This window comes from Channa argus, chromosome 15 (genome assembly GCF_033026475.1).
Source record: "Channa argus isolate prfri chromosome 15, Channa argus male v1.0, whole genome shotgun sequence".
Classification (NCBI taxonomy): Eukaryota; Metazoa; Chordata; class Actinopteri; order Anabantiformes; family Channidae; genus Channa; species Channa argus.
In genome coordinates, this window is record NC_090211.1 from 21973027 (window position 1) to 22000374 (window position 27348).

A 27348-nucleotide genomic window follows, 5' to 3' on the forward strand; every position below is an offset into this window, starting at 1 on the left:
CTGTAAAAACCATTTGCGACTCTGCCGGATTTACAGGTGTTAAAATGAATCACACACATTCTCATTAGTTAAGTGAAGAGGACCTTGTTCATGCTCCACTCACCCATATGCTCCATTACTGATCAGCTTGATGGTCTGAAAGTCTGCTTCTCCAGGTGGTTTCATTGCTCTATTTTTGCCCTGTGGATAAAGATCCAAAGCCGTGATTGAATATGACCGAATGTGAAAACAAACCAACATCACCGCTTAAAGCTTCAGCTGATTATTATTGTCTCAAACCAAGTGTGTTCACATTGATGCACAGCTAAGGAGAGCGAGGCTGCGACGATTATAATCTACACCTACTGTACAGCTAAATCTGATGTAGCTATTTTTTTAATGGAGTTTAGCTTCATTTAGTCAGGAAATACAAATAATGATACAAACTCATGGGCTGTATCAATTACTTCCTACTTCCAAGCATTAATCGGATGGGGAACATGAGCAGTTTGTGCTTTTGCACACGTTTGGTCTTTTTGGAAATTCACACCATCTTAAAATTAAACAGGACGGTCTGCAAACTGAAAAAGTCCTGGTTTGTGCTGGAGCTGAAAGTCTCCTCTTTCAGTCCGGGGACGTCTACTGCTCTGTGGCGAGGGGCCTATTTTCTCACAATCCGTCCCTTGCGCTCACTAAAGGATGGACAAACGTAGAAATGGACTGAGTAGCATTTGGGGTCTCACCTCGGTCGAGTCGTCTGTCTCAGGTGTTAGCGGCCCCTCGCTGTCGTAGCTGTCGATGTTCACCATTTCTGATGAGAAAGGAAAAATGAAACACCACCACACATCAGCTGGAATCAGAAGACAGTCCAGTTATTGTCTAACAAGCTAAACGTTTAATACTGCGTCTCACTCCTACCTTCAATCGGGTCTCTGGTCAGTCCCAGCTGGCTGATGATGTAACGAGGAATGTCAGTTTTCATCAGGTGATCCTCCTTAGCGTGGTCCTCTGCTGCCTCCAGCAGGTGGTAAAACTCTGCAGGGTTAAACTCCTGAAAGCCCCAGTGTTTAAACTTACAAACTTGATGACATTAAAATCTTTGCTGTGCACATTTAAAATTCGATTTGTGTTGTAATGTGCTGTAAAGTGCTGTCAGAAGCTTCTTTGAAAACCGAATTTCGAAACATTTAGGTGGCTTTCTGCACATAAAACCATAACCAGACCTTGGGAAAGCTCAGCTAGCGGTAACCTGAGATTCTGAGCGAGTCCTTTTAGCTCCTTTATCCTCCAATCATCACCACTCTGAGCAGCAAGAAGAAACCAGGGTAGTTTTTATGATGTTACTGAATGACTTTCCTCACTACAGAGGGTGGGGAAAGTGAAAGTGAAACCGAGAACAAGGTCACAGCGAAAGTGGGGTTTGGATCATTTCTTGGAGATTCCAGCTTTGGAACTGATTTAAACATCTGACTCTGAGAAAATATCTCCGAGTCAGCATCTATCTGCTACATGAGATTTCTTATTACAGACAGAACAAAGCGTCTAAAATGTTTCCTGCATTAAGTGTTGGAACCTGCTTAACAGAGAAACATGGACACACAGGTTAGAGACAAAAATCTGCTTTTTAAAAGTCAGCCGACAAAGCAGCAGTACTTTAAATTAATTCAGATGGTTTTGTAATATAATATTTCAAATATTAGGAAGGTGATGAGTAAAATGAACACTTAAAAAAATGATACATACATTACACATAGTGTAAAGTTCTTTCCGCACATGCAGCTGTTATCAATCTGGACTTTAGCTGAAACTCATCCTACACTGCACCACGTCGGTGTGTGTGTCTGTGTCGTTTCTCATCAAAAACCACGTCAGCGTGTCGTGACTCACCGAGGGAGACACAGACAAACACACGTGTAAACCCACCAACTGTAGCTGACACCACGGCTGGAGGGTGAGAGGTGGGATGCTATTAGTCGATGCTGTGAGACTGTGGCTGGACAAACTCTAATCTAAATGCAAATATCTTCTCCATCCAGACAGACTGGACCAGCTCTTATACTGGAGTGTTGAGAGGCCTTAAACGCTTAGAATGGGCAAAGAAAATCAACCGCTCTTAAGTCAGAAGAGAGAAACTGTGACACGTCCTGCAGGGAAGAGTCTGGAAGTCACGAGTGCTAATGGGGGAAAACTTTGTGTGTCGCCTTACCAGACACTCCAGGAGCCGGGCCGGCCGGGAGATGATGATGAGGAGCTTTTTAACCAGCTCCGTGACGAAGGCCACCTCGCTGCTCTCTGAACGCTCAAAGGCCTGGAACGGAGACAAAAAGGCTCGAAACATTTAGTCGTACAGAGAAACTCTCGGACGTCCCAGGCCCAACATCACGTGTCTGAATGAAATGAGTGTGTTTGTATCAGTTTTCGTTCCCACTCATTTCACAGGTGCTGCCACATGAGCTCGCTGTGCAAATGTGCAGGTCGTGTGTTTCACCTCTGCCCGTCGATTTAGTGGAAGTGCAGTCGTTTTAACTCACATCTTGATGCAGCTTGTCCAGATTCTCCTGCAGCTCAAAGAAGTACACAGAGGTGATGAGGCCCTCGCGGGCTTTGGTCAGGCAGTCTCTGGCCAGCTCAGCTATCTGGTGGTGGATGAAGCTCAGGACTCCATCGGCCAGCGGGAGAACGTTTTCAGGAGAGTACGTCTGGATGAAGTCGGCCAGCTTCTCCTCCATCTGTGCTGTGGCCTGGTGGCACGAGAGAGGACGAGAGGCGTGTTGGCATGGAGGGAGGAGACGGAGACGGGAGATTAGGTTTAGAAATAATTGAGTTTCTTTACAGGAGCCAGAGGTGCAGTATGTGACAGAGTTCAGAAAGTTATTTCAGTTGTTGTTCACATAGTGTGACTGTGGGGATTTTTCCCGTTCGACTTGAGCGAGAACAAGCCAAAGAGCTTTTTACCTCGGATGAACTAGAACCTCTAATGCCAATTTCCTTAAGCTCGGTGTTTTTCGCTGAGGAAGCTCTCAGCCAACTTCCTTCTGATAGCAACCTCAGCCCAGTGAGAGGGAGAAGAGTGTGCGTGGTGAATTATTTCGAATATTCTGGCTGGGATTAGCAGCCCCCATGACTCACTTTCTGCTGTGTTCGCAAGAAAGCTCAAGACATAAATTCTCCCCATTGTTAGGACTAATATTTGACATCTGACTTGACAGGATTAGACGGACAGTTAGTGCAGCTGTGTGTATTATGCTGATGTTTTACTGTGTGTGTCTCACCTTTGGAAATCGCTCCTTGTACACGTGGTTCATCATGACTATCTCATTATCATAGCAGGAGGAGGAGCGTCCTGGGCTGAAGGGACAGAAAATAGGTTAGTACTTTATGTCCAACTTTCACTCTACTTTACTCTACTCTTGAGGCTCTTGTTGCAGATTTTGCTGAACTTGTCCAAAATGTTTAAATTCAATTCTGTCACCATTTTAAGGTTAAGCTGCTGTTGTACTGGATAATACTGGGAAATTCAGCAATTAGAATATTAACCTTAATGTCGAGATGTTGCAGAAGTAACCTGGAAATTCTGTTCGTCGCGTTTCCTCTGTACCAAATCACAACTGCACTTTACCATGACAGTTTCTCTTCATCATCACCATCATCACATCGATGCATCCAACTTTGGACCATTGTAATAATCACAGGACTAATCATTGCACTGCATAACACCTTATCTATGCCACACATCTTTTTCATTCTGCTTTTTTTAATTCTTAATGACGCACGTTGAAGTTTTTGTATTTGTCTTGGTGTGGTTCTTTCCTTTTTCCTTCCTTGTTGAGCAGAGAGCTGCTGTAACAAAGCAATGTCCTTCTGGAATTAACTTGTTGAGTGAGTTTACTTGTGTTTTAACAGTTTTTCACTTAAGGCTCTAACGGGAGGCGAACTGTAAATGAAGGTTCAGGCAGAGCATGTCTTAAGCTTTAGCTCACACAGGCCACAGCTTTTTATTAATAAGCTGAACTTTTAGGATGATACACAGTGTAGCTTTAAAACAGGAAATCCAACTATGTAAATGCAGTAAAAAGCTGCCTTGAACAGCTGAAGCTGCTGCTTAATCTCATGCCGCTGCTAACCTGAGACTGCGGGAGCGTGGGCGCATGTGGGGGGAGCAGCGGCCCCCGTCATCATCTGTGATGCTCTCGGTGCTGCCAAAGTGCTTGGATAAGAAGTGGAGCTCATCCATGGTGGGCTGGAAGGGCAGCTGGTGCAGACGCTCCTGAGAGGAGCTGGAGGACTGTGGTCAGTGAGAGGGGAGGAAGTTAATTTCTGTGTCTGTAGCTGAAGGATAAAAATAAAAAGTGTAAATGAGTCTGTTTAGGGAGTCACAGGGTTAAAGGTTATCTCAGACTTGTCTCAGTGCTGCGTTTGCCTTCATCAGGTCAACGAGGCAGCGACCTCCTTAATACTTTACTAAGCAGAAAGTCACAGGTGACAGAGTTTTCACATAAATGTACAGGACATCTGAGATGTAAGTGGGTCACAAAAGGTCTGAGCGTCCAAACGTTTCCACCAGGAGGAGCGAGTTTGGTTGGATTAGTTTAAAGTCGATTTAGGGATCAGACCTTCAGTGATGCTCAGCCTTCATGAGAATGTGACCTACAACAATAAATTCTTCTTTCAATGCATTTATCCCCCCCCAAAAAAATGTCTTATATTTGAATCGTGTTTCCTTGTTGTGCTGAGGCTGCAGAGCCATAGTTTGTAGAAATGTTACCCGTGGACTCGCTGCTCAGTAGTGTAACACAGCAAAACCTGGTTCGTTTATTTTAACAGAGATTCAGAGAAACTGTGAAACTGCTGGTTCACACAATTTCTGACCGTTTGGAAACGTCTCCAACCAAATCAAGCTGATCCTCCATCAGAGATTTTGTAAATGTAAAACCTTTGTGGGGACACACACACACACACACACGCTGCACCTTGGGGGTTCAGTCTCTCAACACTTTGACAAACGGTCAGATCGGGGAAAGGCCTTAAAACTCTCATTTGTCGAGTTGACAACTGCTTTTGCATGTTGTGTTTATTTTTGACCATTTGATTGCTTTGCGACTTGTGCTCAAATTGTGTGTTTTTACCTGAACTCAAACTAATAGGAGCAGTAAGTTTAGATTCTCTGGCCCACGGGTCCCCAAAGCTCCTTCCTGGTGGGCCTGTCCACTAATTCTATGAACACACTATGTGGAAAACAAATGCCTCATCCAAACACAGCATCTCCAGCCTCCCACCGCCCAGGACTGAGGCCAGCGTAGCCCCGGAATATGGCCTAATCCACTTGATCCCGGCGCTGCCCAGACAAGGCGTTTCTCCTACGTTTTTACAGATACGGTACCGTATCAGGTCAATTAAAAAATCTCTATTTCAGTGGGATCAGGATTGAGCTTTGCCGATGTGAAATGTCTGCGTGTGCCGTCCACTGGTCGTTGCCGTTTCAACATGTGTTTAATCACAGTTTAATACAGGCGATGTTTTGTACTGTAGTGGAACCAAGTACAAAAACTGTGACGGAAGTGCAGTAATTTAAATTAAGTTCGAGAAACTGAAGGAGCTACACAGCCTGGACTTGAGAAAGTAAGCGTGAAGAAGGCCGAGAGGCTAAACATGAGCACGGATGCACGAGGATGAAGATCAACGGGGCTGGTGAGGAATCTAGACATTAGCACAACAAGACTGAGAACTAGAAAAAGCCAAGAGTGAACAAGATGATGTTAAACTAGAGACGCTAGATGTGAGCACAGAGGGGAAACTGAGGAACAAAGCATGAACAAAAGGATTTTAGCAACCAACCACACGTCAGTCTAAAGCAGTCGACTTACAAACAGAACCGTGAACACAGACTGAGGAGCCTGGCAGAACCGGGCCCTTAGTTCAGAGACCGACAAGGTAGGTAGCAAGCATAGCAAGAGTGTGTGTATGAGGGCTGACCGAGTGTGTGTGTGTGTGTAAACGAGTACTGATACTCATCAATCCACTGCATTAAAAAATAAAAATTAAAAAATCACACGACAGCAATAATTCTCACGCGTTCTTCCACCTTAATAAACATGAATTTGATTTCTGTTCAGACACAGGCACTGAAGGAAAAACTGGGCAACACAGCTCAATGGAATTTAAACTGAGCAAAACTCCCTTTAGTTTCTAACGTGGCTAAATTTAGCCTGTGGTTAAATTACTCTGGCACAGATTGTGCTTTATCTCATGGACCTCCTGTCTCGTGACCCTCTCATCCCACCAGCCTGGCGCTCATCACTTTCCCCTCCTGTACCCCGTCCACAGCCAGATGGAGAGTAGGAATCAGGGCTCTGACGTTGTTGTTACGCAACCACAACACACACACACACACACACACACAGGGTGACAACAAGCCTGAGATGATGGAGTCAAAGTGGAATTTGTCAAAGACAAAAGTGGAGGAATGTTGTTTTGTGAAGGACAGTTTAAGTCTGTGGCCACAATCTCACAGTACTGATTATTTATTGCAGTGCTTTTTATCCATGTCTGTGTTCAGGTCGGCCAAGTTTAGAAGCATTTATACATAAACTCCACTGTTATTAAATAATGTAAAGGAAACATTTAAACTCTTCTTAATTAGCTCATTATTTTTGCGAACATTAACAGTCGTAACTTATTGAAATTAAAATCAACCAGTCAATCAACAATTCTTCATTTGTTTCATTACCATTGCTATTTTTTTCGCTAACAATTTTTAAATCAATTGTATTTAACTTTCAACTATTCTAAACTTTTTATTTTATAAACCTACTAGTTCTACTAATCAGCATTTACTGTTATGTAGCTCTTTCAACTGTCTAACCATTTCTTTTTTTATAACTTAGTAGCTAACTAGTCTTTCCATCTTTTGGATGTGTAGGAAACCTTGAGCTGGTTTTTAAAATCCCTCTTAAACCTAGAAATTGCAGCAAATGTAACTATCAGCCTGCTAATGATCCGTTCAACTCCTCATCTCAATCTAATGCTAATTTAAGATTTGTGTTGCGATTGAGTGCAGCTGCTGGATGATGCGTTTTGCTTTGGGACTCACTTCTTGGTGCGATGGGAAGGAAGTGGAGTGACTTACTGTGGAGCTGGGGGTGTTGGTGCCATATCCTGAAGACGACAAAGATGCCAAAGACCATCGCCGTCCGTCCGCTCTGCACAGGACAGAAGTGTCACGTTACTTCAAATACACATTAGTATTTTGTGCCATGAAATTCACTTGTTGTTCTATTGGGTTGATGTTTTTCTAGCAGCCAGAAGTTCAAAAAAGTGTGTTTGAGCGGAAATTAAATCACTCAACATGTGCAGGTGTTTCTGTTGCCTGTGAAAGAAAATGAATGTGTCAGAGCTCAGTGTTATTCTCATCTATTACACTGACACATAAAAACCTTTTCTTCAGCAGATGAATGACTGAGAGCACATCCAGTTTGTCAGGGAAGATTTACTTCATTGTGCTTCTGCCTGCGTCGATCGCACAGCAGAGCAATTTGATTTACAGCAGCACAGGCTCCAGGACTCCGACCGAGGGAGGGGGAGGTGAATCTGACTGGATCTGCTCACATACATCTCAGCCCATAGAGCCTGACTATCGTTAATGCTCCGGTTCTGCCCAGTAGAAGCTCGTACTCTTGCAGTCACATGTAAAAGCATAATGATAATTTCTAAAATGAACGAAGCTGTGTGCAGCAAAGCGAAGACGAGCATTGGCACAGAAGGCTCCTGCTTGAGCAGCTGAGGCCTTTTTACTTCAAACCACCGGTGAAAAAGTGTTGGAGACGCTGCACATTTTACAATGATACAATATCTAGTGTCTGTCTGATCTGGACAACAACACAAGTCTGAGGCACTGACGAATAAGCTAATCCAGGCTTCAGACTGACCGACAGATACGTTTCCCAACGTATCCTTTAATTATCAAATCATTTGTGTGAGGACTAAAGCAATAATGGCCAAGAGGCTCTCGTGACAAAAGAGGGTGAACATTACTTCTATATGAAACCGAAGTCTCTGTGAACCTGTGGACTCGATGGCCCAGTTCCCGCTAAAGGTGTTGGACAGGGTTTGCGTCAGTCCAGTCCACGTTTTTCAGCCCCAAACAGGGAAACACCTTGTGCGAAGTGTGCAATTAAATGTATTTCCGTTCAATTGTGTTTCACGTGTTCGTTTATTGATGTAAATTTATTGATTGTGTTATCGTTTGGTTTGGTGCAGAAGCCTTAACCCAAGACGCTTTTTTAAGGAGGAGGATAAATAAAATCAAACCTTGGCCTTGAAGGTTACGGTCTCCTTTTTGCTAACAATCGCCGGGATTTTTAAGTCACATACTTTGCCATCATCATGTCATTCACTATACGATATGTGATTTCATGCACAGATTGAAAATGCGCATCGACAGGCGAATGGAAAAGTTTATGCCACAACACAAACGTCACACACATTCGCGGCCACTCGTCAACACGTACACTGAATCCCTGCGGCTCCTCGCCACAGCGGCGTGAATGAACACAGAGGTGGTGGGAACGTGAACGCGATGGCTCGGCCCCTCACACACAAGCTCGATCTGTTCAATGTTGCCCCCTGTAGCTAGTTGGTGTGAGTGTGAGAACAAAACAGAGCAATAAGTTCGGATGCTACAAATGAATGCGGATGTTGTTTGGGTTCATCCCGAGAGGACAAACCACAGCGTCAGCAACTTCTCCGATTTCGACAAATTTCTACATTTGATCGACCGATTTCATTCATCTGCTCCTAACATTCACAAAGGCACTGAGTATGTGTGGTGGTAGGAAGTAGTGACCTTCTGGAGGACGCAAACGAGAAGTGTGCCGGGTTGCTGGGAGAGAAGTTTCGTGGGCTGTCCAGAGGGCTGCTTCCTAGTGGGACAATGAGACACGCACAGAGGGTGAGACAGTGGCAGACACAAGAAAAGCAAAGACAGTTGAAATCTTTGTCTGTGCAGTGTAGCACTGAAGGTGATGGTCAAAAACTGAGACCGTTCATAATGACCTGATGGTCAGTGAAATTGATTTTTGGACTGATGAATATTTGGAGCCTGACATTTGGATTTGTACGTCGGACAATAATAAATGTGTTTGCATGAATAAACACAGAGACTTAAAGATCTAATTTAAGGCAGCAGCACAGGAAACTACAGAACCTACACAACTTCCTGCTTCTCCCTTTTTGATTGATTTCAAAACTGCTGTGTAAATATGATCCCGCGCAGTGTCTGACAGCTGGTACTAGAAATGACAGAATCCACTTTTACATTTTGCTGAGCAGGAAACTTCCGCTGTGGTTTAGTCTTTAAAGTTGAACTAGGAAACGAAAAATGTGCTGCACAGGCTGCTTAAGATGTTCAAACGGTTTTTAAAGTTAGTTTGCTTTGAGATGAACAAGAGTAACTGGACATCAACTAATACGTTTGACTGGAGTTAATTGAATTTAATATCTTGAAGCTAAATAAGTGAAAAATATTTAATGCATGATGTAAAGTAACAAATGTCAAAAAGGCTCCAGTAAGAATTTATATTGCTATTAATGTTTTCATATTAACATTTAACACATGTGCATTAACCCATTAAGCCAAACACACTGCCTTTATTGTTTAGTTCAACTAAATATACATAGATATGTAGTGTGTGTAATAATGAGTTATATTTCCACTGTGGTATATGGTCTTATTAATGCTAGAGCTCGTTTCGCCACGTCGTCCAACAATATGTGTTGTGTTTAGTTCATGTTGGTTTCTTCCTCCCTACTGGAGACAATCAGTGCTATATGAGCTCTGGGATAAATTCTGCTGACTTGCTCTGCCTGGCATTTCTGGGTCCATTATTTATTTTACATTTCAAGTATTTATTTATTTTGTGGTAAAATCCACACACATACCTGAGAAAAACCATCATACGCGTAAATGATTAGAGAGAATTACAAAAAGCTCAGTTTCATTTTATTCGTATTTGCTGTTGTCTGATGGCTCAGGTCTCACAGTGTCCTACAGGCCTACAGTAATATAATGCTCACAGAAACACAAAATCATAATCATGATCCAGTGGGATGCTGAAATATTTTCTCATTATAAGTTGCTAAAGTGTAAATGTACTACAGTGAAATTATTTGGTCATTTAAATGACTTTTTTTTTTTTATGATTCATAACTGTAAACAGCATCAGTGTCACGCGAGTACAGCTAACTTTATTCCCAAACATTCTGAATAATTATCATAAAACATAATATCAGATCTTACAGAACTTCATAGTCTGTTATCGTGTTGTTTAGACTCTTACTACAGCACAGTTGGTTAACGTGAGAACAAGACTGTGGTTTGGCTTCGTAGAGAGAAAACTTAACCTTTAGATAAAACCGCCATCTTCCTCCAACCTTGAACAAAGTCCCTCTCTCGGGTTTTGACTAACGCTTTACGCGGCCGCCATCTGGTCCCAACTGGGTTCCCGTTAGGACCAGACGGCGGCGCTTCATCCCTTCAAAAACACGTTGCGACCCACTAGTTTCCTTCTCTACTGTATTTGCACTTCAGTTGCGTGTCTTTCAGGAGCCGGGTGTGATGTATTAGTGTACGTACCGAGGTGTCCAGGGAGGGGCAGGGGGGAGTGTGGGCGAGGCAGCGTGGGGGAGGTGGTGGTCAGAATCAGACTCTTTCTGTTGCTTGTACGACAACTACACAGAGAGAAAGAGAGAAAGATAAAGATAAAGGATTCTACAAGTGCGCTGTTAAACAGTCCCTCCAGGAATTTACAATAATAAAACAATATCATCACGTGGCAACATGCATCTAATTTTTGTAAAATTAGTTGTTTCAGGCAGCAACAGTCACAAAAAGGTCAATGAAATCCTAGAGAGACTGGTTAAACTTCTGTGCACAGCATCCGAGAGCAGCTGCATGTGAGGCAGGCGCGTTTCTCACACGGCAGAGAGAAAGAGGCTTCAATTTCCTCAGTCATCCATCTCCGTCTGCCGCTTCCCAGCCAAGCTGACACATGAAAGAAGAGGAGAGAGGGTGGAACGAGACGAGAGGGGAGTTTTCCAGAAAATAGTCCCATAAGACAACCACACACACACACACACACACACACACACATCAGCTTTTCCATGAGCTCAGTTAATGGGGTTTAAGGTAGAACAATAACAGCACTACACCGAGTCACTTCAGAGCTGCCTCTTTGTCCTCAAGAGATGCACACACACACACACACACACACACACACACACACACACACACACACACACACACACACACACACACACACACACACACACACACACACACACACACACACACACACACACACACACACACACACACACACACACACACACACACACACACACAGCAATGCCATTTGTTCAAACACGTGCTGCTCTGGTTTTGAAGCTGCTCTGAGAGGAAAATGAAGGCAAATAAAAACAAGTGGGAGCAAAGAGGTAAAAACAGAAGCAGCAGTGTCTGGTCGTCTCTGGCAGATGAAGGGTCAGAACGTGATTTTTACCCCGGATCCCCTTCCTGCCACAACCTTCCTGTTTTATGGTGGCCCTCGATGGCTGGGCGGGGCCACACCTGGGATTTGATCCATCGACATTAAGCATCCCAACCCACTGATCCATCGAGCCACCAAAGCAAAAACTTTCTATTATATTACTGAAAATGCAGCAGTAGGTGTGGATGTAGACAACATTACAGCAGGGTCACAAAGCTGCAGTGCGAAACTAAAGTATCAGTGATTCCAAATTCTCCATCATTCCTGCATTTAAAATCCCACTCTGGTAAAACTACACGTAATATTAATATTAATATTAATATTTAATCCATTATTGTGTAGATGCTTTATTGAGAGATGCTGTGGTGCCATTTCTCTGGATCAATGAAACCCTGACACTGTTCTATAAGCCCCAAAACTTTTATTCTAAAGCTGCAATAATCTCAGTCTAACACACTCTGTGGTCTGCAGCTGATCCAGGTGATCACCTCAGTGACAGCGTGTGTGTGTGTGTGTGTGTGTGTGTGTGTGTGTGTGTGTGTGTGTGTGTGTGTTGGGTTCAACATGCTGTTCATTAATACAATAACGTTTGGCCTTGGATTTTCTCTCTACATCTTTAGCAGCACCTCTGCATGTAAACACCACCCAGTGTGCTACACATCCTGCCAATCTGCTGCTGCTGAGGAGCCCAAACCTTAGTGCAAATCCCTGTTCTGGCATTTAAGATGGAGAGATTGATGGAGTCACACTCCAATGCTGTTTGCACTCTTGTGCCGTGCAGGCCCATGGGTGGAGAGAGGGATGGAGATATGGAGGGTGAAGAAGGACGTGCACAGGGAGATAAAGGTGCAAACATGACATGAAAGCAGGATGAGGGCAAGAAAAGGAAACAGGGCGGAAAAACAACAATTACAGTTTCAGGTTTGTGCACACACACAAGTCAACGTGACCCAGTTTCACGTTGACACACACACACACACACGATGTAAATGTTCACGCTGCGCAAACAATGGCAGAAAAACACTTGGGGAATCTTGTTCTCTCTCTCTAACAAAGCCAGACAAACAGGACCCTCCATCTTCTCCACTCAGTGGGGATCCTGCCTGTGTGCCTGTCTGTCTGTCTGTCTGTCTGTCTGTCTGTCTGTCTGTCTGTCCGCCTGCCTGTCTGTCCACCTGCCTCTTGGGCAAACATGTATGCATCGTAAACCTGCTACGCTATCATATGAGTCTAGGATCACTACTGTAAGTAACATGAGGAAATGTCTGTAAAATATGAAAGAAAATAAACCTACATTTGGTTTTTCTTTAACCGTGTCATTAGGTTTCACAGTGCCATGAAGCGAGTGCAGCCTCTTTGTTCCAGGAACAAAAAAAAAAAACAGAGGAAGTTTAGTTTAGTTGGCCACTGCAGCCCTGGAGGAAACGTAGAAAAAGGAAGGGAGCCGCGGTCACGTGGCGGCTTGTTGCTACGCGGCGTGCAGCGGGGGATGCTGGTGATAACACCGACCAGGGACGACAGAGCAGGAGAAGCAGCACCGCTCATTACTGAAGTCACTCAAGTTCACTGTTAAGGGTGGAGGGGGAGAGACGGAGACGGGGGGGGAGGACGTGCAGTACGGGATTCTCAACAATGGAAGTGAAACGTCAAACATCGCTTGGCCACGGGCGGATCTCGACTTTCTTTAGTTACTGAGGTGGCCGAGTAAAAACAGGGTGGAAAATTATTCACAAAATTATTTAAAAGGTTTTAAACTGAAATGTGAAAAGTATTTTGAAGCTACAGTAAATATTAAAAGCTTGTTAAGGGTCAGAAATGTTAAATATGTACAGAATCTACCATTTATATAGTAAATAGTAAAAAAAAAAATACTAAACACATTAGGTAAAAATCCATCTTTTGCAGAGATAATATGCTTAATATGAATTCCTTAATAATCCCTTTATTTTAATAATCACTTAGGTTGATCTTATCAAACTGGTAGATAAATCGATTTTATTGTAGTGTTTGATTGATTAATTATTTTTTATGTTTTTATTTGTTTGTATTTAATCCTGTTCTATGTAATGTGTAGAGTCCCAGTGAATTAAATTCCAATCCACAATGTCAAGTACTGAATCTTAATCTGAGATTTTGTGACAAAATACCTAAAACCACCTTAAATGTAAATACTTCCTCTATTTATAATGGTAGCGATTTATTTTAGCTTGAGGTTTGCTCAGTTCTGCGAGTGCTCAGAGTTCTCCATCAGGGACGTACCCACCACCTTGTCTGTCATACAGGAGGTGGGACCTGGGGGGGGGCAATCAGGTTTTGTGGCTCTGCCCCTGCACCTGCAAGGTAAAGTACCACATGACAACACTTTTAGTGTGTGGTTTACGTTGTGCATCCTCTTAGAAAAATAACCGTGAAGAACAATAAAAGAGCAACCGGCATCTTAACAATGTTCTAAATAAGACGTGTGACAATAAGTTAAATTCAGCTCCTATGTCAGGTCGCAGGTAGACGTGACAGAAGAGCTTACGTTCAACCCTTTTCAGGAAGAAGCGCCTTTGTTTCAGCGAGGCGAAGCGTCTGTGTAAGTCCTGATTTTCATTGGCCCGTCGAAGTCGCTGGGTCACACAAGCAGCAGGAAAAGACGAAGACAGAAGCTGAACTGGCCGTGGCCTAAAGGCACAGCGTCAATAACTATCAAGCACGAGTAAATTTAGTGGAGACGCCCGTGTCCCTCAGATGTGTTTCCTGTAAGAGGCATCCTGAGCAGGAGACACTAAAAGGAGGAGCAGCATCAAACAGAATAACAGCGCCATTATCTCACAGTGGAGGAAAGACTGATGGGAGACGCAGATGAACCCTGAGCTCCTCTTGGGGAAAAGCTGCAGCACTTAGTAGAAGAGACACGACAGTCTGACACATCGGCCTCCTTTGTTTGCACATAATTGCTTCGGTGATTTAGTCAGAGATGGCTGTTGATGAGCAGAATGTGTGGAGGCAGCTGAGTTATGTGACTGTAAATTTTACTGTCTTGGTCTGAGAGAAGAAGCTGATCTACAACAGCTGATGAAGTGCAGCATATGACGGAGCTTTGATCTACGCCACATCGAAAACTCAACGCTGACATTTTTCTACTGATTCTACAGTCAAAGTGCTGCCATTTAAGGAATGTTGCTGATTGGTGCACAAATACAGATTCATTAAAACAAACTCACATGTGTATTGACCTGTTTTAAGCCTAACAGTTGTTGTTTTCCAGTGCTGGAACGTGACCCTGTGTTTATGTGTGGTTCACGTGTTAAGCGACGCTCGGATACCTGCAGCGTAAAGTCACACTCTCTTTGGATGTTTGCTCTTGTCCCTCTGCTTGTGGGAGAATAATTGAAGACACGGGTCCCTGAACTCTTTTGGATGTAAATGTCCCGTTAGTGAGTTTACTGTGCACACAACCTCGTTCCAAGAGGTAACGATCGGATCACTGCTGCCTTCACTGTGATGTGTAGAAAAACAGGAAAGAATAAAAGTGGAAGAGACCAAACGGAGGATAAATGAGCGGCAGACAAAGCTAGTGTGGGTGTTTTCCTTGCTCACGTAACCTCAGTGAGCTGGTCCCTAATGGACGAGCAGACACAGATATTCCCCGCAGGGCCCTGCACTGCTCTCTCCGTCTATCCTCCTCTGACCTCTCGCACAACCGTCACTTTCAGCATCTTAAACACTCATTCACTCTCTTAGTAGAGAAGTAAAGAGAAAAGCAGCTGGGGCCAAATCTATGGTCAGTCTGTGAGTGCAACACACTGCAACTTAAGAAAAAAGTAAAAAAAACAAAACAAACCACATCACTAATGGAAGCACAGAGGACGAGCACGCGATCACGAATGAGATGTGTGTCAGAGACACTGTGTGTGCTGCTCTTCAACATCTAGTGTTTTTACAATACATTCTAACGAAAAATCGTTTCAATAATATCTCTTTCATTTTCTGTTGCTCTGATTATTTCCACATTTCAAACAGAACCATGTTATTTTTTTTGTCCTGTTTATTTTTGATTCTTCCAATTCAGTGCATTTTCCTTATTTCCACCATTTTTTCTATTTTCCATTTCAAACAATTAGTCATTCTTGTGTTTTTATCATTTGAGTTTGTTCATGACTGACAGCTTTGACATATTTGTTCTTGACGGATGATGAAGGACTAACACTCTGGATCTGCAGTGACGCTTCTTGTGTTGCATCGATTAGTTTGGTTAATTGTTTGCCCTGATTACGTGTCTTTTTGGTTTTTGACGGGTTTTCTTATAGCGGAATGTCAAACATCTTCAGCAAACGTCAGCAGGGTAAAAACGTGATGATCGGACTTCAGAATTCTCAAGGTACTGGTGGTTCTGTCTGACTCATCTCTTGCTCAGTTGATTGACTACATCAGATGGTGAATCAGCGACATGCAGGTCACTCTGATGAGTCACCGTTCTTCAGTGACTTATGTTAAATTCAGACCAGGGTCAACAAAACCACAACCAGGCACGAAGACACATTAATTGTCGGGTATATTTGTAGATGGTGTTGGTGCTCGGTGTTGTATGTACGCATGATGTTTAGTGATGCCAATTACTGTCAAAAGTCACACCTAACCGGATCTGTTGTTGACTCATACTCGAGCCCCACATAAACAGACTCCCGACTCCGCCTCGCGAGCACTAAGAGTCTTGGTAAGACGCAGGACATTTCTATCAGGTGACTGTTTGATTAAGGGATGACAGCATGGATACAGCGATTTCATGCAGATATGTGAATTGCTGCTGCAGACAGTTTGTCATTAGTATTAATGTTTTGTCAGTCTTGCAAATCAAAGTCTATTTTCAGTCGGGGGGGAACTGGTTCAGTTCACTCTGTGGTTTTGTACATATGATCATCCTTCAGCCCATCAGAAATAGTTTGAGGGAAGTGATTTCAGCATATGATTAAAGCTGTAAGCAACACAGCAACAAAACTGAGCAGAGCAGTGGGGTTTTGAAATTGTACCAAAGCAAACGAATGTGAACTGAGCAGTGAATTTAGTCAACTGTTCCCTCCCTGGGCTGCAGATGTGGAGGATTAACAACAGTATAAAGCTTACACACAGTGATGCTGCGATGCTTAATAAACTGAGTGACCAACGAGCAGAAACCTAAAACCAAGTTAGACAATCGCGAACACGATCTAAACACACAGAGACTGGCTGGAAACCGGTCCTACCACACCCCACATCACAGACCCAATCACGCCTCCCTGTGCCTCTGTACCTTTTAGTGCGTCGGAACATGCTGCAGGTTGTGCATCTAGTCGTAGCTCGGAGCAACGGCAGCAGCGGCTGAGTGCAGAGCGAGCGGCGTCAGAAGGCAGCAGGTCTCTGCGAAAAATGTCATTGCAGAGCAACACATTCTGTAGCTTCAGACGTGTGCTGGTGTCTCTGAGCAAGTGAGGCCAGAGGACAGAGAGGGGGATGCAGAGGGAGGATGGAGGGAGGCAGGGTGGGTCTGAACAACATAAAGCACAAGGGGATTGTGGGTCATTTTTTTTCAAGGTGCTGCCACTGTGTGACCTTTATTCCTTGTTATTTTCTGTGCACCGACAGAAGCTGATGGGGAGATAAAAGCCTTGGATAAAAGACAAGGTCATGTGGGCTGTTACATAACCGTTAAACAGATGCTGAATGAAGTCAGAGCACAACCTGCACAATCTGAATGACGGTGCTGTGTTTACCCACGAATGAATGCAGGACGCAGATTGAAAGTGAAGCAAACTGCACCGAGCTCATTTATAATGGATGGTGGGGCCGATGCTGTGTGAAGGACAGAGGCAGGACTTGATGCAACGGGAAAGAAAGTGGGTTTGAACCCCGAATGCGGTGCCAAGTGTAACCGATTTGCCAGAACATTAGCAAAAAGACAATGTCGCATTTCCTTTGTCGAGATCACAGCTGGTGGCCTGAAATGGCCATTAGTTGACTCCATTAAGAGGACGCAGCACGAGTCTCGTCGTGAAATGATCCAAAACAGGCAGAACATCATGAGCGATTTGCAGCCCGACCCAAAAGTACAGAAAGTGAACTGCAGGCACAGAGTTTGTCTGCGGCTTCATTTCATGCGTGATTACCCATGATGCCTCAGGAGGGAGCGTTTCTTGCTGGACGTGTTATGGATGTTAGTGATTATTCAGGGTGATCGTGTAGACGCCTTTTCATCAGCACGATGACTGCAGCAGGTGCTCTGTGTTTACTGTGAGTCCCACTCAGGCAGAAGTATCGGAAATGAGTCTTGAAGCAGCAGGACGATCCCACCGGTTTCCCTGATTTACACATTTCTCCAAATCCCTACAGCGCAGGTGGTGAATGGAAATAGAGCAGACACTGTCTCTTCCTCGTGCTCTGATACACCACAGAGAGTATTTACTGCACAAACATAGACACATTAACACACACAAACCATAAATATCACTTTATAAAGTCGCCTGCTCTGACTGATATTTATGCATATTTTAGCTGCAGTTTGCTCTCTGGTGAACATCTGTCCAATCTGCTGCGTGTATGAGGGGAGTTCTAAGCATCCGTCTGCTTTTCCTCTGCCTTTCCACACAATCAACCTCAATAACCTTTAGCTTGTTTCACTAAATTAACCTGTGAAATAACTTAAAGGGCGACTTCACCAATTTTCAACTTGCTTCCTTTGGCTTTAGTTCACATTGTAAATGTGCATTAGTGCTTTTAAACTTCCCTCTGACTTCCCTTTTTTAAAATATTGTTTTCCACTTCTATCTGAAGAACCTCTCCAGATGACATCGCCTGGAGGAGTTTTCATCATTGGGAGTCCTGGAAGGAGGAGCTCTGGACAAGCAGGTTGACTGTTATTACAAACTTCATAGTGTGAGCAACAAGAGGATATAAACTGACATAAAGGTTCCTCCAGGTGATGTCATCTGGTGATGTTTTTCAGCTAAACGTAGGAAGATGTTTTGTTTTGGGAGTTCAAGGGGAAGTTTAATGGCATTTACCAAACCTAGAACCAAAAGAAGCAAGTTAAAAAAAAAAAATGGGAAGATAATTGACCCAAATGCTGAAGGTACTGGTTCAAACACTACAAATGTTACATATTTTTATGAGTGAAAGTCAGTGGAATCGAACCCATATCACATATTTTTGTAACTCAAAGTCAATGACATGACATGAACAGGATCCTTTATGAGGAAGATGTATCACTCTGCTTGATTTTCTGGAAAGTGGTTGTGCAGTAGCGTGGCAGAGTGGTGCATCTTCCTTCACCCACAATCTTTGCCCGAGTACAGAGACACTTTAATCAACAAGCTCCTCACAGAATTAATGGCTGTAAGTGAAGCTGAAACCAGCTTTGTCATTTGAAGCAGCAAATGCAGCGTCAGCTCTGGTGAAACGGGAGACGCTGCTGCTCAGAAACAGTCAGGGTTTAGTGCATCCATGCACATGCCCGGACACAACCAACGCTTGCCTGCAGCTGCAGCAGCAGCAGCAGCAGCAGAGCAGCTGCAGGAGAAGGAACAACACCTGAAGTGTTTCAGAATGGCAGAGGCAAATTCCAGAAACCTTCTGCACATGTGTCACTGTCCATAGCTGTCAAAGAGCATCATATCAACCAGACACACTTCTTACGTCTACAGCAGATTACAACTAAGGGTTGGATCCTATGAAGCAGCATCCATTGGTATTTGTAGTGTGACTCTATTGGCTGCATGTGTTCATGTGCAGGTTATATGTGACTGCAGCGCCGAGTCAAACTGGGCTGGTTTTATGTCCCAGTTGGAACAGGAGCAGCTTAAAAACACAGCAAGAAGGAAAGATACAGAGCTGCAAGCTAAATGGCTTTTAGCACCACGGGCAGCATCCAGTGAGGCTCCCAGCTGGTCTTCATCAGACTCCCAGACTCCGATGTCTGAGAACCACGTCGATGAAACTGCAGGTCACCCAGTTCAGGAGAGGAGACAAACTATGGTAACACTCACCTGCTGCTTTTGCGAGGCAGTGGCAGATCCTTCTGGAAGAAAGACAAAGACAGAGAGACAGCGAGATCAGGTACAGAAAATGAGGAATAAACAAACATTGACAGACGGACAGGAGACATTTCTAACAGCTGTTTCCTGCGTCAAACAGAACAAACCCTGTTGTGTAGCTTACTGTGAAAAATCGACATGTGTCTAGAATTATGGGACAGATGATGGATTTCACTGACGACCTGTCACCACCACATGGGGCAAACATGAGCAGAAAGAATAAATGTGTTTATTCCAACAGGAGAAAAACAATCCGATCAGCGGTTCACGTGGCCAAAAGGCTCCTGCTGAACAGATAAATAAAGCTTTACAGGACACGTCTCATTCAGGTGATCGGCCCAGTTTGTGCCGATTGATGCATTTTTGTTCGGACGGTGAGTTAGTGGAATATTAGCTTCCCTGCAACACAATCGACGTACAACAACTAACAGGTGTAGCAACAGTAACTAAGCAGGGTGGTGCTACACACTGGCTCTGAGGACCTGTGGGGACCTGGGGACGCTTGTTATTCACACTGACAGTGTGTTTTTAAATCGTCGGTTTATCCTGGTGTAACGAGCATGTGAGGTGTCAAACACGTGGATTTGGTGTCCAGCTGGTTCTGGTGCCAGCACAACACCTGCACACTGAGATGGAGATGGAGGGAGGGCAGTGTAAGGGCGGGGTGAAGAGTGATGGAGGGGGGGACGCTGAGTCTCTTTGGCCTTCAGCTCTGTGTGAGGTACAAACGGAGAGATGTATGGAAGCAGATGCTTCACACTTTCTCCCGTCACACGGCGTAATGTTGTTAAGACACTGTTAGCTTCACATCGACCGCCTGCTAACCACAGCCTGCAACTATCAGGTTAACCTTCAGATATAATGACCGTGTGTGTGTGTGTGTGTGTGTGTGTGTGTGTGTGTGTGTGTGTGTGTGTGTGTGTGTGTGTGTGTGTGTGTGTGTGTGTGTGTGTGTGTGTGTGTGTGTGTGTGGACCTGCTGCCTCTGACTCCTGAAGCACAAACATGTCCATGAAAGCTGTGTAACAACCTCCAACACAACAGAGGGTTTTAATGTTGTCAGTCACCGTCCACGAGGTCACATCCGTGTCACAGATGATAATTACCTACAGAGCAGAAAGCCGGGGACAAACACTCGACAAGGAGAAAATAATCATTTTCTCATCTCGTCCTTTTCTCCTATTAAACTCATTGATCCTTCATCAGTCAGGCTAATTAACCCTGAGCCACGGGAGCAGAGGAGGAGGTGACATACAAAGGCAGGAGGCTTCTGAATGAGGAGGAGGGTTGGCAACGCCGCGGAAACCACCTCATCCATTCATCCACTATCTATTATCTTTAACTGCGTGTCCTGTTCAGGGTCACGGGGAGATGCAGACAGTCCCACCCTGCATAGGTCTCCAGTCTCTGTCGGGTCCAACACAGAGAGACACACACAGAGAGACACACACAGAGAGACACAAAAGCTCTGTCAGGACTAGCTGAGGTCGCACTGCCCTTCAAAACCGTCTGCATACATAAAGTAAATAGCTGAACGTTGACTTATAAAGACACAATTACTGTAACGAAAAGTGTGAGTCTGAATAAAACCACCAGCTGAAATGAGGCTGCTACTCTCCCAGAGTCCACGTGCTGCGTTGTTGCCACAAGCAGGTGTGTGCCGCTATTCAACTGAACTGAAATCACGCCCAGGCACAAGAGCTGAAGCTGAGCCTATTGTGCATGAAGCCAAGCGATGCTACATGTGCTCATCCAGGAAAGACACTGTTACGCCAGCCGCCATTTTGGCGCACGGCGACATGCAGAGTATCTTTCAACAAAATAAACCCAAACTGAGAAGCAGAGCCACGAAATGGACACACACACACACACACACAACTACTACAAAAACAACCGTGACCACCAAGTAAAAAGAAGCAAAGCCGCATAAAACTCATGTCAAATGACCTAAAAAGGACCAGAAAGACTTATTAGATCGTTATGTGTGAGGTTCCTCTATCGGGGGGCGGGAGGCTGCTCCCCATCTGCACTCCCATCTGGACAAAGCCTCCAGAGCTGCTCCCATGGCAGCATGTGAACACCCTCTGTACAGATCAGGTGTCCTACACAAGAGACAGAACTGCAGCCATCAGGACCACAAATATTCACCTTCACTGAGCTTCCACACACGTAATCAAACTGCAGGAGCCCTGAGCTGAACATGCAGCTTATTGGCCCAATAACGTCACCATCACTTCCACCTCCCTCATCATCCTCATTTCCAGTTTCATATGGAAAAAAAGAGACAAAAGAGGAGACAACTCCCAGTAAAAGCTCGCTCAGTGGTTTTGCAGGATTCTACATGTGCAGATGTTTTTGACAATGTCTCGCATCCTCTTTGTGGATGTTTTTGCCTCTTGTGGTCACTTTTTGTCTCCTTGAGGACATTAAACATCTCGTTGTGGTTCTGCACCTTATGTTTGTCGATTTGCTCCTGGGATGTTTTCCCACACGAAGCTCAGTGAGGACCAGTTGACTCATTTACTAATTCACCAATAAACTCACAAATGTGCCTTTGTGACTCAAAAATAACCCAACTATCATTGTGATCCTCAGTTGCAGCATCACAGCACGTGTTCAAATGTTTATCCGTCCACTGATGCGTTGCTGGGTTTGCACTTAATGCTCTCTGGGTCCTTCTAATGAAGTGTGGCGGTGGGGAAGGGGGACTGACGACAGATGGGAGGCTCAGTCCCCAGCATGACATGCCCACCAATCACAGAGTGGAAGGCAACGTAGTTGTGCACTATATTTGCTCCATTTCCTGACAGCGACGGCTGCTGTTTTGATCCAGGTTTAGCTGTGTCGTGTGGGGGGAGGCGGGAGCTCATAAATGTCTGTGTGATCCTCTTTAGTCCCAGGACGTGGCCCTGGCAGCAGTGTGAAGGAGCATGTGTTCGGGGAAAGAAAAGGAGGCTGTGCAAACGTCTGAATATTCAAATAGTGGTTTATGGTTTGTCATCATCCAGTGCAGGCAGATTTCTGTTGAGCTTTGTGGTAGTGAACCCACAGATGGCCTGTTTCTGCCACGACGTGTTCACTCTCTGTTTTTTTGGTTCAACTGCTTCCCGTGTCCTATATATTACGTCTGAGCGTGCGCACACACTCGAGGGGCTCGTTGGCTGGGCTGCCTCGCGTCCGCGTCATCCTCGATGCATCATTTGTTCCTTTCACTCAACCTCAGGCGAAATGTGGAAAAATGAGTAACATGATGAAATCAATGTTCATTTCGTCAATAATTGTTTTTACTGCAGGTCCTAAATCACGATCCAGGAAAAGACACAAAACGAGTGGGAAACAGTCTGTAACATCTGGATCATTAGGTCCATTGAAGGGATGACGATCAGGTGTTGGTCTCCTGCTTTATTTTTGCTTCTTTGTCCTTTCGGCTTTTTCCGTGACTTCAGTGTCGCCACAGAGGATCATTGTCACAGTTTTTACTCTTCCTCACGCAACCCTCCCCAATTTCTACCGGGCTTGGACCGGCACTGCACAGGTGGGGAGGGGAAGGGGCTGTTAGGGGTTAGAGACACTTCGACATATAGCCGGGCCGGATATCAAACCACTGACCCTGTGTTTCGTGGACGACTGCTTTACCACCTGCTTTATTTAAAAAAGACAAATGTTGGTCTTGACATCACAGGTGAGTAGAAGTGACTCAAAACACTTTTTGCAGATTTTTCTGAAAAACTAAATCTAAAAACAGCTACAACATTTAAATGCCATCCTCTTCTTCGTTGGTGCAGTCTGTTGGCAGTAAGTGAAGGACCAGTGAGTTCTCTTAACCCTTCCAGACCCTTAAAAGTCCCACGATGCCGTCTCCTTCACGTCCATCTTTGCTGCACTGAAGGAATGAAAACGCCCCTGTGGTAATGAAATGACAGTAGTGGAGCTGCAGCTCCGTCTGAGATGAGCTGGACACTTTAATCGCTTTGTGGACACACTGCAAAAAAGGTGGCGAGGAGCAGGCTGCAGACGGGCAGATCGTCCCATCAATGAGACGGGAACCGCACCAGCCAAGATCCACAGACTGTCTGAATGACATTAGTCTGACGGCTACAAAAGGACGAGGGGCTGATGGGACCCTCCAAACACACGTTTTATTTCTGACATTTGTCCGTCTTTTAAAAAGCGAACACCAAGTTGAGCCAAAGCGAAAACCTCTTTTTGCTAAGAGATCACTTTTGTCTTCGTTACAGATGATGTCAAATCATCCTGACCCAGGTCCTGATCCGGTCGCACGATGTTTCACAGATGCAATGAAGTTCTTATGTGCCACTGTGGATCCCGGCGTTGTGGTTGTGGTTCTGGTTGCAGTAATTGGTGCAGAGCTACAACCTTCTCAGGTGTAGACACACAATCTTTGTGGCTACGTTTAGGAAAAGCTCGTGGTTTGGGTTAAAATGCTGATGTACAAACATCTACAGATGTGGACAAAACTGTGAATAAAGACAAACCTAGAGTTTTCATATAAATGACCTGAAATGGCAAAAAGGTAAAAAAGGAAAAAAAAAGGAAATCATTCAAAAGAATATTTGAAATGACACAACAAGGCCAAAACCAAACAGCTGATGTATTTTCTTTTCTACATAAAAACAGACTAAATGACTTTTAGTGAAAACTCAATTATTTATGATCTTTGCTATTTAATCTGAAAGAAAAGAACATGTTGGAGTTTCAAGTTGATGCAGACAAACAAACTGCAGTCTCATCTTCCACTCGTCTGTTTGATACCCCCCCCCCCAGCAAAATCTCTGCATCAACTGTACTGCTGGGGTGTGTTTGTTACGGCCTCACTGACGACAGGAACAAGAAAAAAAAAAAAAAAACACACAGTAAAGTTCAACAACAAATTTTCCACAACGATCAGACAGTTGAATCTGCTCCTCTCGTAAACACAAGCCGAACATCATCACATCCATGAAGGAGGATTTGGTGCAGGACTGTTGGGTTCGACGGACTAGAAGCCAAATGGAGCAAATGCAGCAGGCACAGAACTGCCTCGACTGCAGGGGAGTGGGGTGTGTCACCATATGGTGCTGTGTGTGTGTGTGTGTGTGTGTGTTGATGAGGCCCATGGGAGTGACGAGGCAGCTGTGCAGAGCCAACAACACATTATATAGACACACACATATAACTAGATGCTGCGAAGTTAAAGCTACACACACTCACACACATTATAACAGCCTGCCCACATCTAGAAAGCTAGTGAGTGTGTGGTGATTAATTCCCTGGCAGCTCCGCTCATTCATCTACACAGCTGAGCAGCGAGCTGAGGATGATGGGGCCTCGGTCTTCATAATCTCCCCCTCACTCCCCTCTCGCACTAATAAGGGTCAGTCTGTTTGTGAGCCACTCGCTCGCCGCCGCTTCTTCTCCAGGAGCAAAAGAAGCCTCAGTGCAAATAAACTGAAGGAATTACTGGGAATTGATCCACACAGGAGGGAGGGGGAGGAGGAGGGAGGGGGGGGGGGGGGGGGGGGGGGGGGCTGTGGTTAAGCAGGCTGCTTCATAATGGATGAAAGATGACAGTCATGTGAACACGTCATATCACCTGTACACTCCAATCACTCACGCTCATGTTTACCACGTTATAGTTTGTCTGATTTTAAACTGAAACTTTTTTTGTGTATTACTGAGGTCATAGTGGGGGGTGGAGTCCTACTGGGTGCATCATATTATGAGGATGTTCTAATGTTTCGGCCACACTATGTAGAATCAATGAGGTGGCCAGAACATGAGAACCATGCTCACTGTTGGAGCAATTGTGCTGCAGAAACACTGCGATCACAGCAGAAACTGGTTGATTTATTTAGCTCCGGTGGAGACATGTCCCCGATTATATGCAGGACACTTCCTGTGGGCTAGTTTAGGGTCCGGGGACTTTTAGGTACTGCTCCAAATTCATGTTTAAACGGACTAAGTGGGGGGGGAGACATACAACAACTCCAAAAATACAGAACAAAGGACTTGACAGCGATGAAACTATCAAACAGAGGCGCAAAATGGCCTGTTCGTGCACCGAGGCCACTACATTCAAGCTAAAGATCCCGGGAACTTGTCACAAACACGCTGATGGACCCAGCTCTGACACAATGACAGACACATGGCGGGATGCTCGGTGTGCGCTCATCCTCACCTGCAGCCTCCGGCGCCGGATTATCCCCGAGTCATCCATGGCGTCAATGAAGAGCAGCGGGGGTCTCCCCACGCTAAAACAACGTCCCCACCACCCGGCGATGCGTGCTTTGACCCAGCAGGAGCTGCAGCATCCGCTTCACGGCAGACCTGCACAGCAACAGCAGCGGAGTCTGAAGAGGCGCGGGAGGATGTCCGGTGTCACGTCGAAGATGCGCACAACACAACAGTCATGTCAGGCGGTGAGATTACTGAAGGCGTCTCCGCTGCTCCTCTGACATGCGTCTCCGTGCTGCTGCCTCCGCGGTCTGCGCTCCTTCTCGCAGCATCCTTGACATCTTGCCAGAGGTCTGCGCGCTCCGACGCTGACCAGCCGAGCGACGGGAGGCCGCAGCAAACGCCGCGACAACCTCCTGAGAAACGTGATCCTCGTCCCACCTTCGGTCACAAAGCAACGACGCGTTCAAAGCTCCACGCAGGCGATGATTTCACACACTACTGCACCGGAGCCGAGCAGCGCTCCTGTCCGCTCCCGTCAGCATCACGGCGAAGGAGCTGAGCACGTCCTCCCCCTCATCCAAACCACACAAAGTTCACACTCGTACGCGTTTAGTGTGGCCCCGCCCAGCCACCAAGGGAGCCGGTCCCGAGTCCGGATAAAACTGGAGGGCTGCGGCAGGAAGAGCTTGTGCCAAATCAAAGTGCGGGACACGTCCGCTGGGGCGACCCCTGAAGAGACAAGCCGATGGTCTTCAGTCGCTGCTCCACCTTCACTTCCTAGGAGACAGGACAGGGCGACAGCAGCAACGCGATATTTGTAACCCCTTCCCGGGATCCCACGTCGCCCCTCCTCCCTCTGACACAGCGGGAGTCTCCCATCAGATCAAGGAGAAACAGGAGATCAAGCACTGTCTCCAACATGCATGAGTCTGATGGACAATCCGGAGTAAGAAGCTTTTCCATGTGCGTAAACATGTCAGTCAGGGCCTTATCTGGGGAGGGGGTCAAATACCAAATGACTGGTACTTCTCACATTTGGAATAATTTATTCCAGACTAAAATGCTCCTTGAACTCTGACACTGCCTTCGTGTACTTGTACGCACAAAACTTCTCTGAGGCAGGTGAAGGTGGAAAAATTGTCTGTTTTACAAAGTTAATTAAACTTGAGACTGTGGAGGAGCTTCACCTACCAGCAGGACAACAACCCTACACCTGCAGCCAGAGCTACAATGAAACGCTTTAGATCAAAGCATATTCCTGTGTTAGAGTCAGAGTCAGACCTGAATCCAATTGAGAATCTGTGATCTGAAATGTGGATTTGAACCTGACTGAGCTTGAGATACTTTTCAGCTATTTATTTGTAAAAAATTTAGAAAAACCATTTGTCATTTTCCTTTCACTGCACAGTTTCCACTTTGTGTCGGTCTGTTGCATAAACGCTCAATAAAGTACATTTACATTTGTGGATGTAACGTGACAAAATGGGGAAAACTTCAAGTGGTATTAATACTTTTCCAAGGCCCTGTATTCTAGAAGCAGACCAGTTTAGTACATGTATCAGTACTCAGTATCCATGAGTACTTAAAAGAAGAAGAAGT

At 45.1% G+C, this 27348-nt stretch overlaps 1 protein-coding gene across 7 annotated transcripts in view; it reads right to left on the reverse strand.

Annotated features, from left to right (window-relative positions):
• LOC137100052 (microtubule-associated serine/threonine-protein kinase 1-like) overlaps positions 1-26972 on the reverse strand; it is a 39131-nt gene extending 12159 nt beyond the window's left edge. Inside the window, exons 1-12 of one of the 7 annotated variants that reach the window (XM_067477652.1) lie at positions 25751-26972; positions 19526-19554; positions 10610-10704; positions 8822-8897; positions 7106-7178; positions 4104-4264; positions 3252-3327; positions 2511-2720; positions 2186-2287; positions 898-1030; positions 723-790; positions 104-180 (exon numbers count right to left, since the gene is read on the reverse strand). In XM_067477652.1, coding sequence (XP_067333753.1) covers positions 104-180; positions 723-790; positions 898-1030; positions 2186-2287; positions 2511-2720; positions 3252-3327; positions 4104-4264; positions 7106-7178; positions 8822-8897; positions 10610-10704; positions 19526-19554; positions 25751-25789 — 1139 coding nt within the window. In that variant the 5' untranslated portion in view covers positions 25790-26972. Of the gene's footprint in view, positions 1-103; positions 181-722; positions 791-897; positions 1031-2185; positions 2288-2510; positions 2721-3251; positions 3328-4103; positions 4265-7105; positions 7179-8821; positions 8898-10609; positions 10705-12816; positions 13353-16797; positions 17274-19525; positions 19558-25750 lie in introns of those variants that run through there. The other 6 variants (XM_067477651.1, XM_067477653.1, XM_067477655.1 and 3 more) reach the window with 6 other exon arrangements.
• Between the last annotated feature and the right edge of the window lie 376 nt (positions 26973-27348).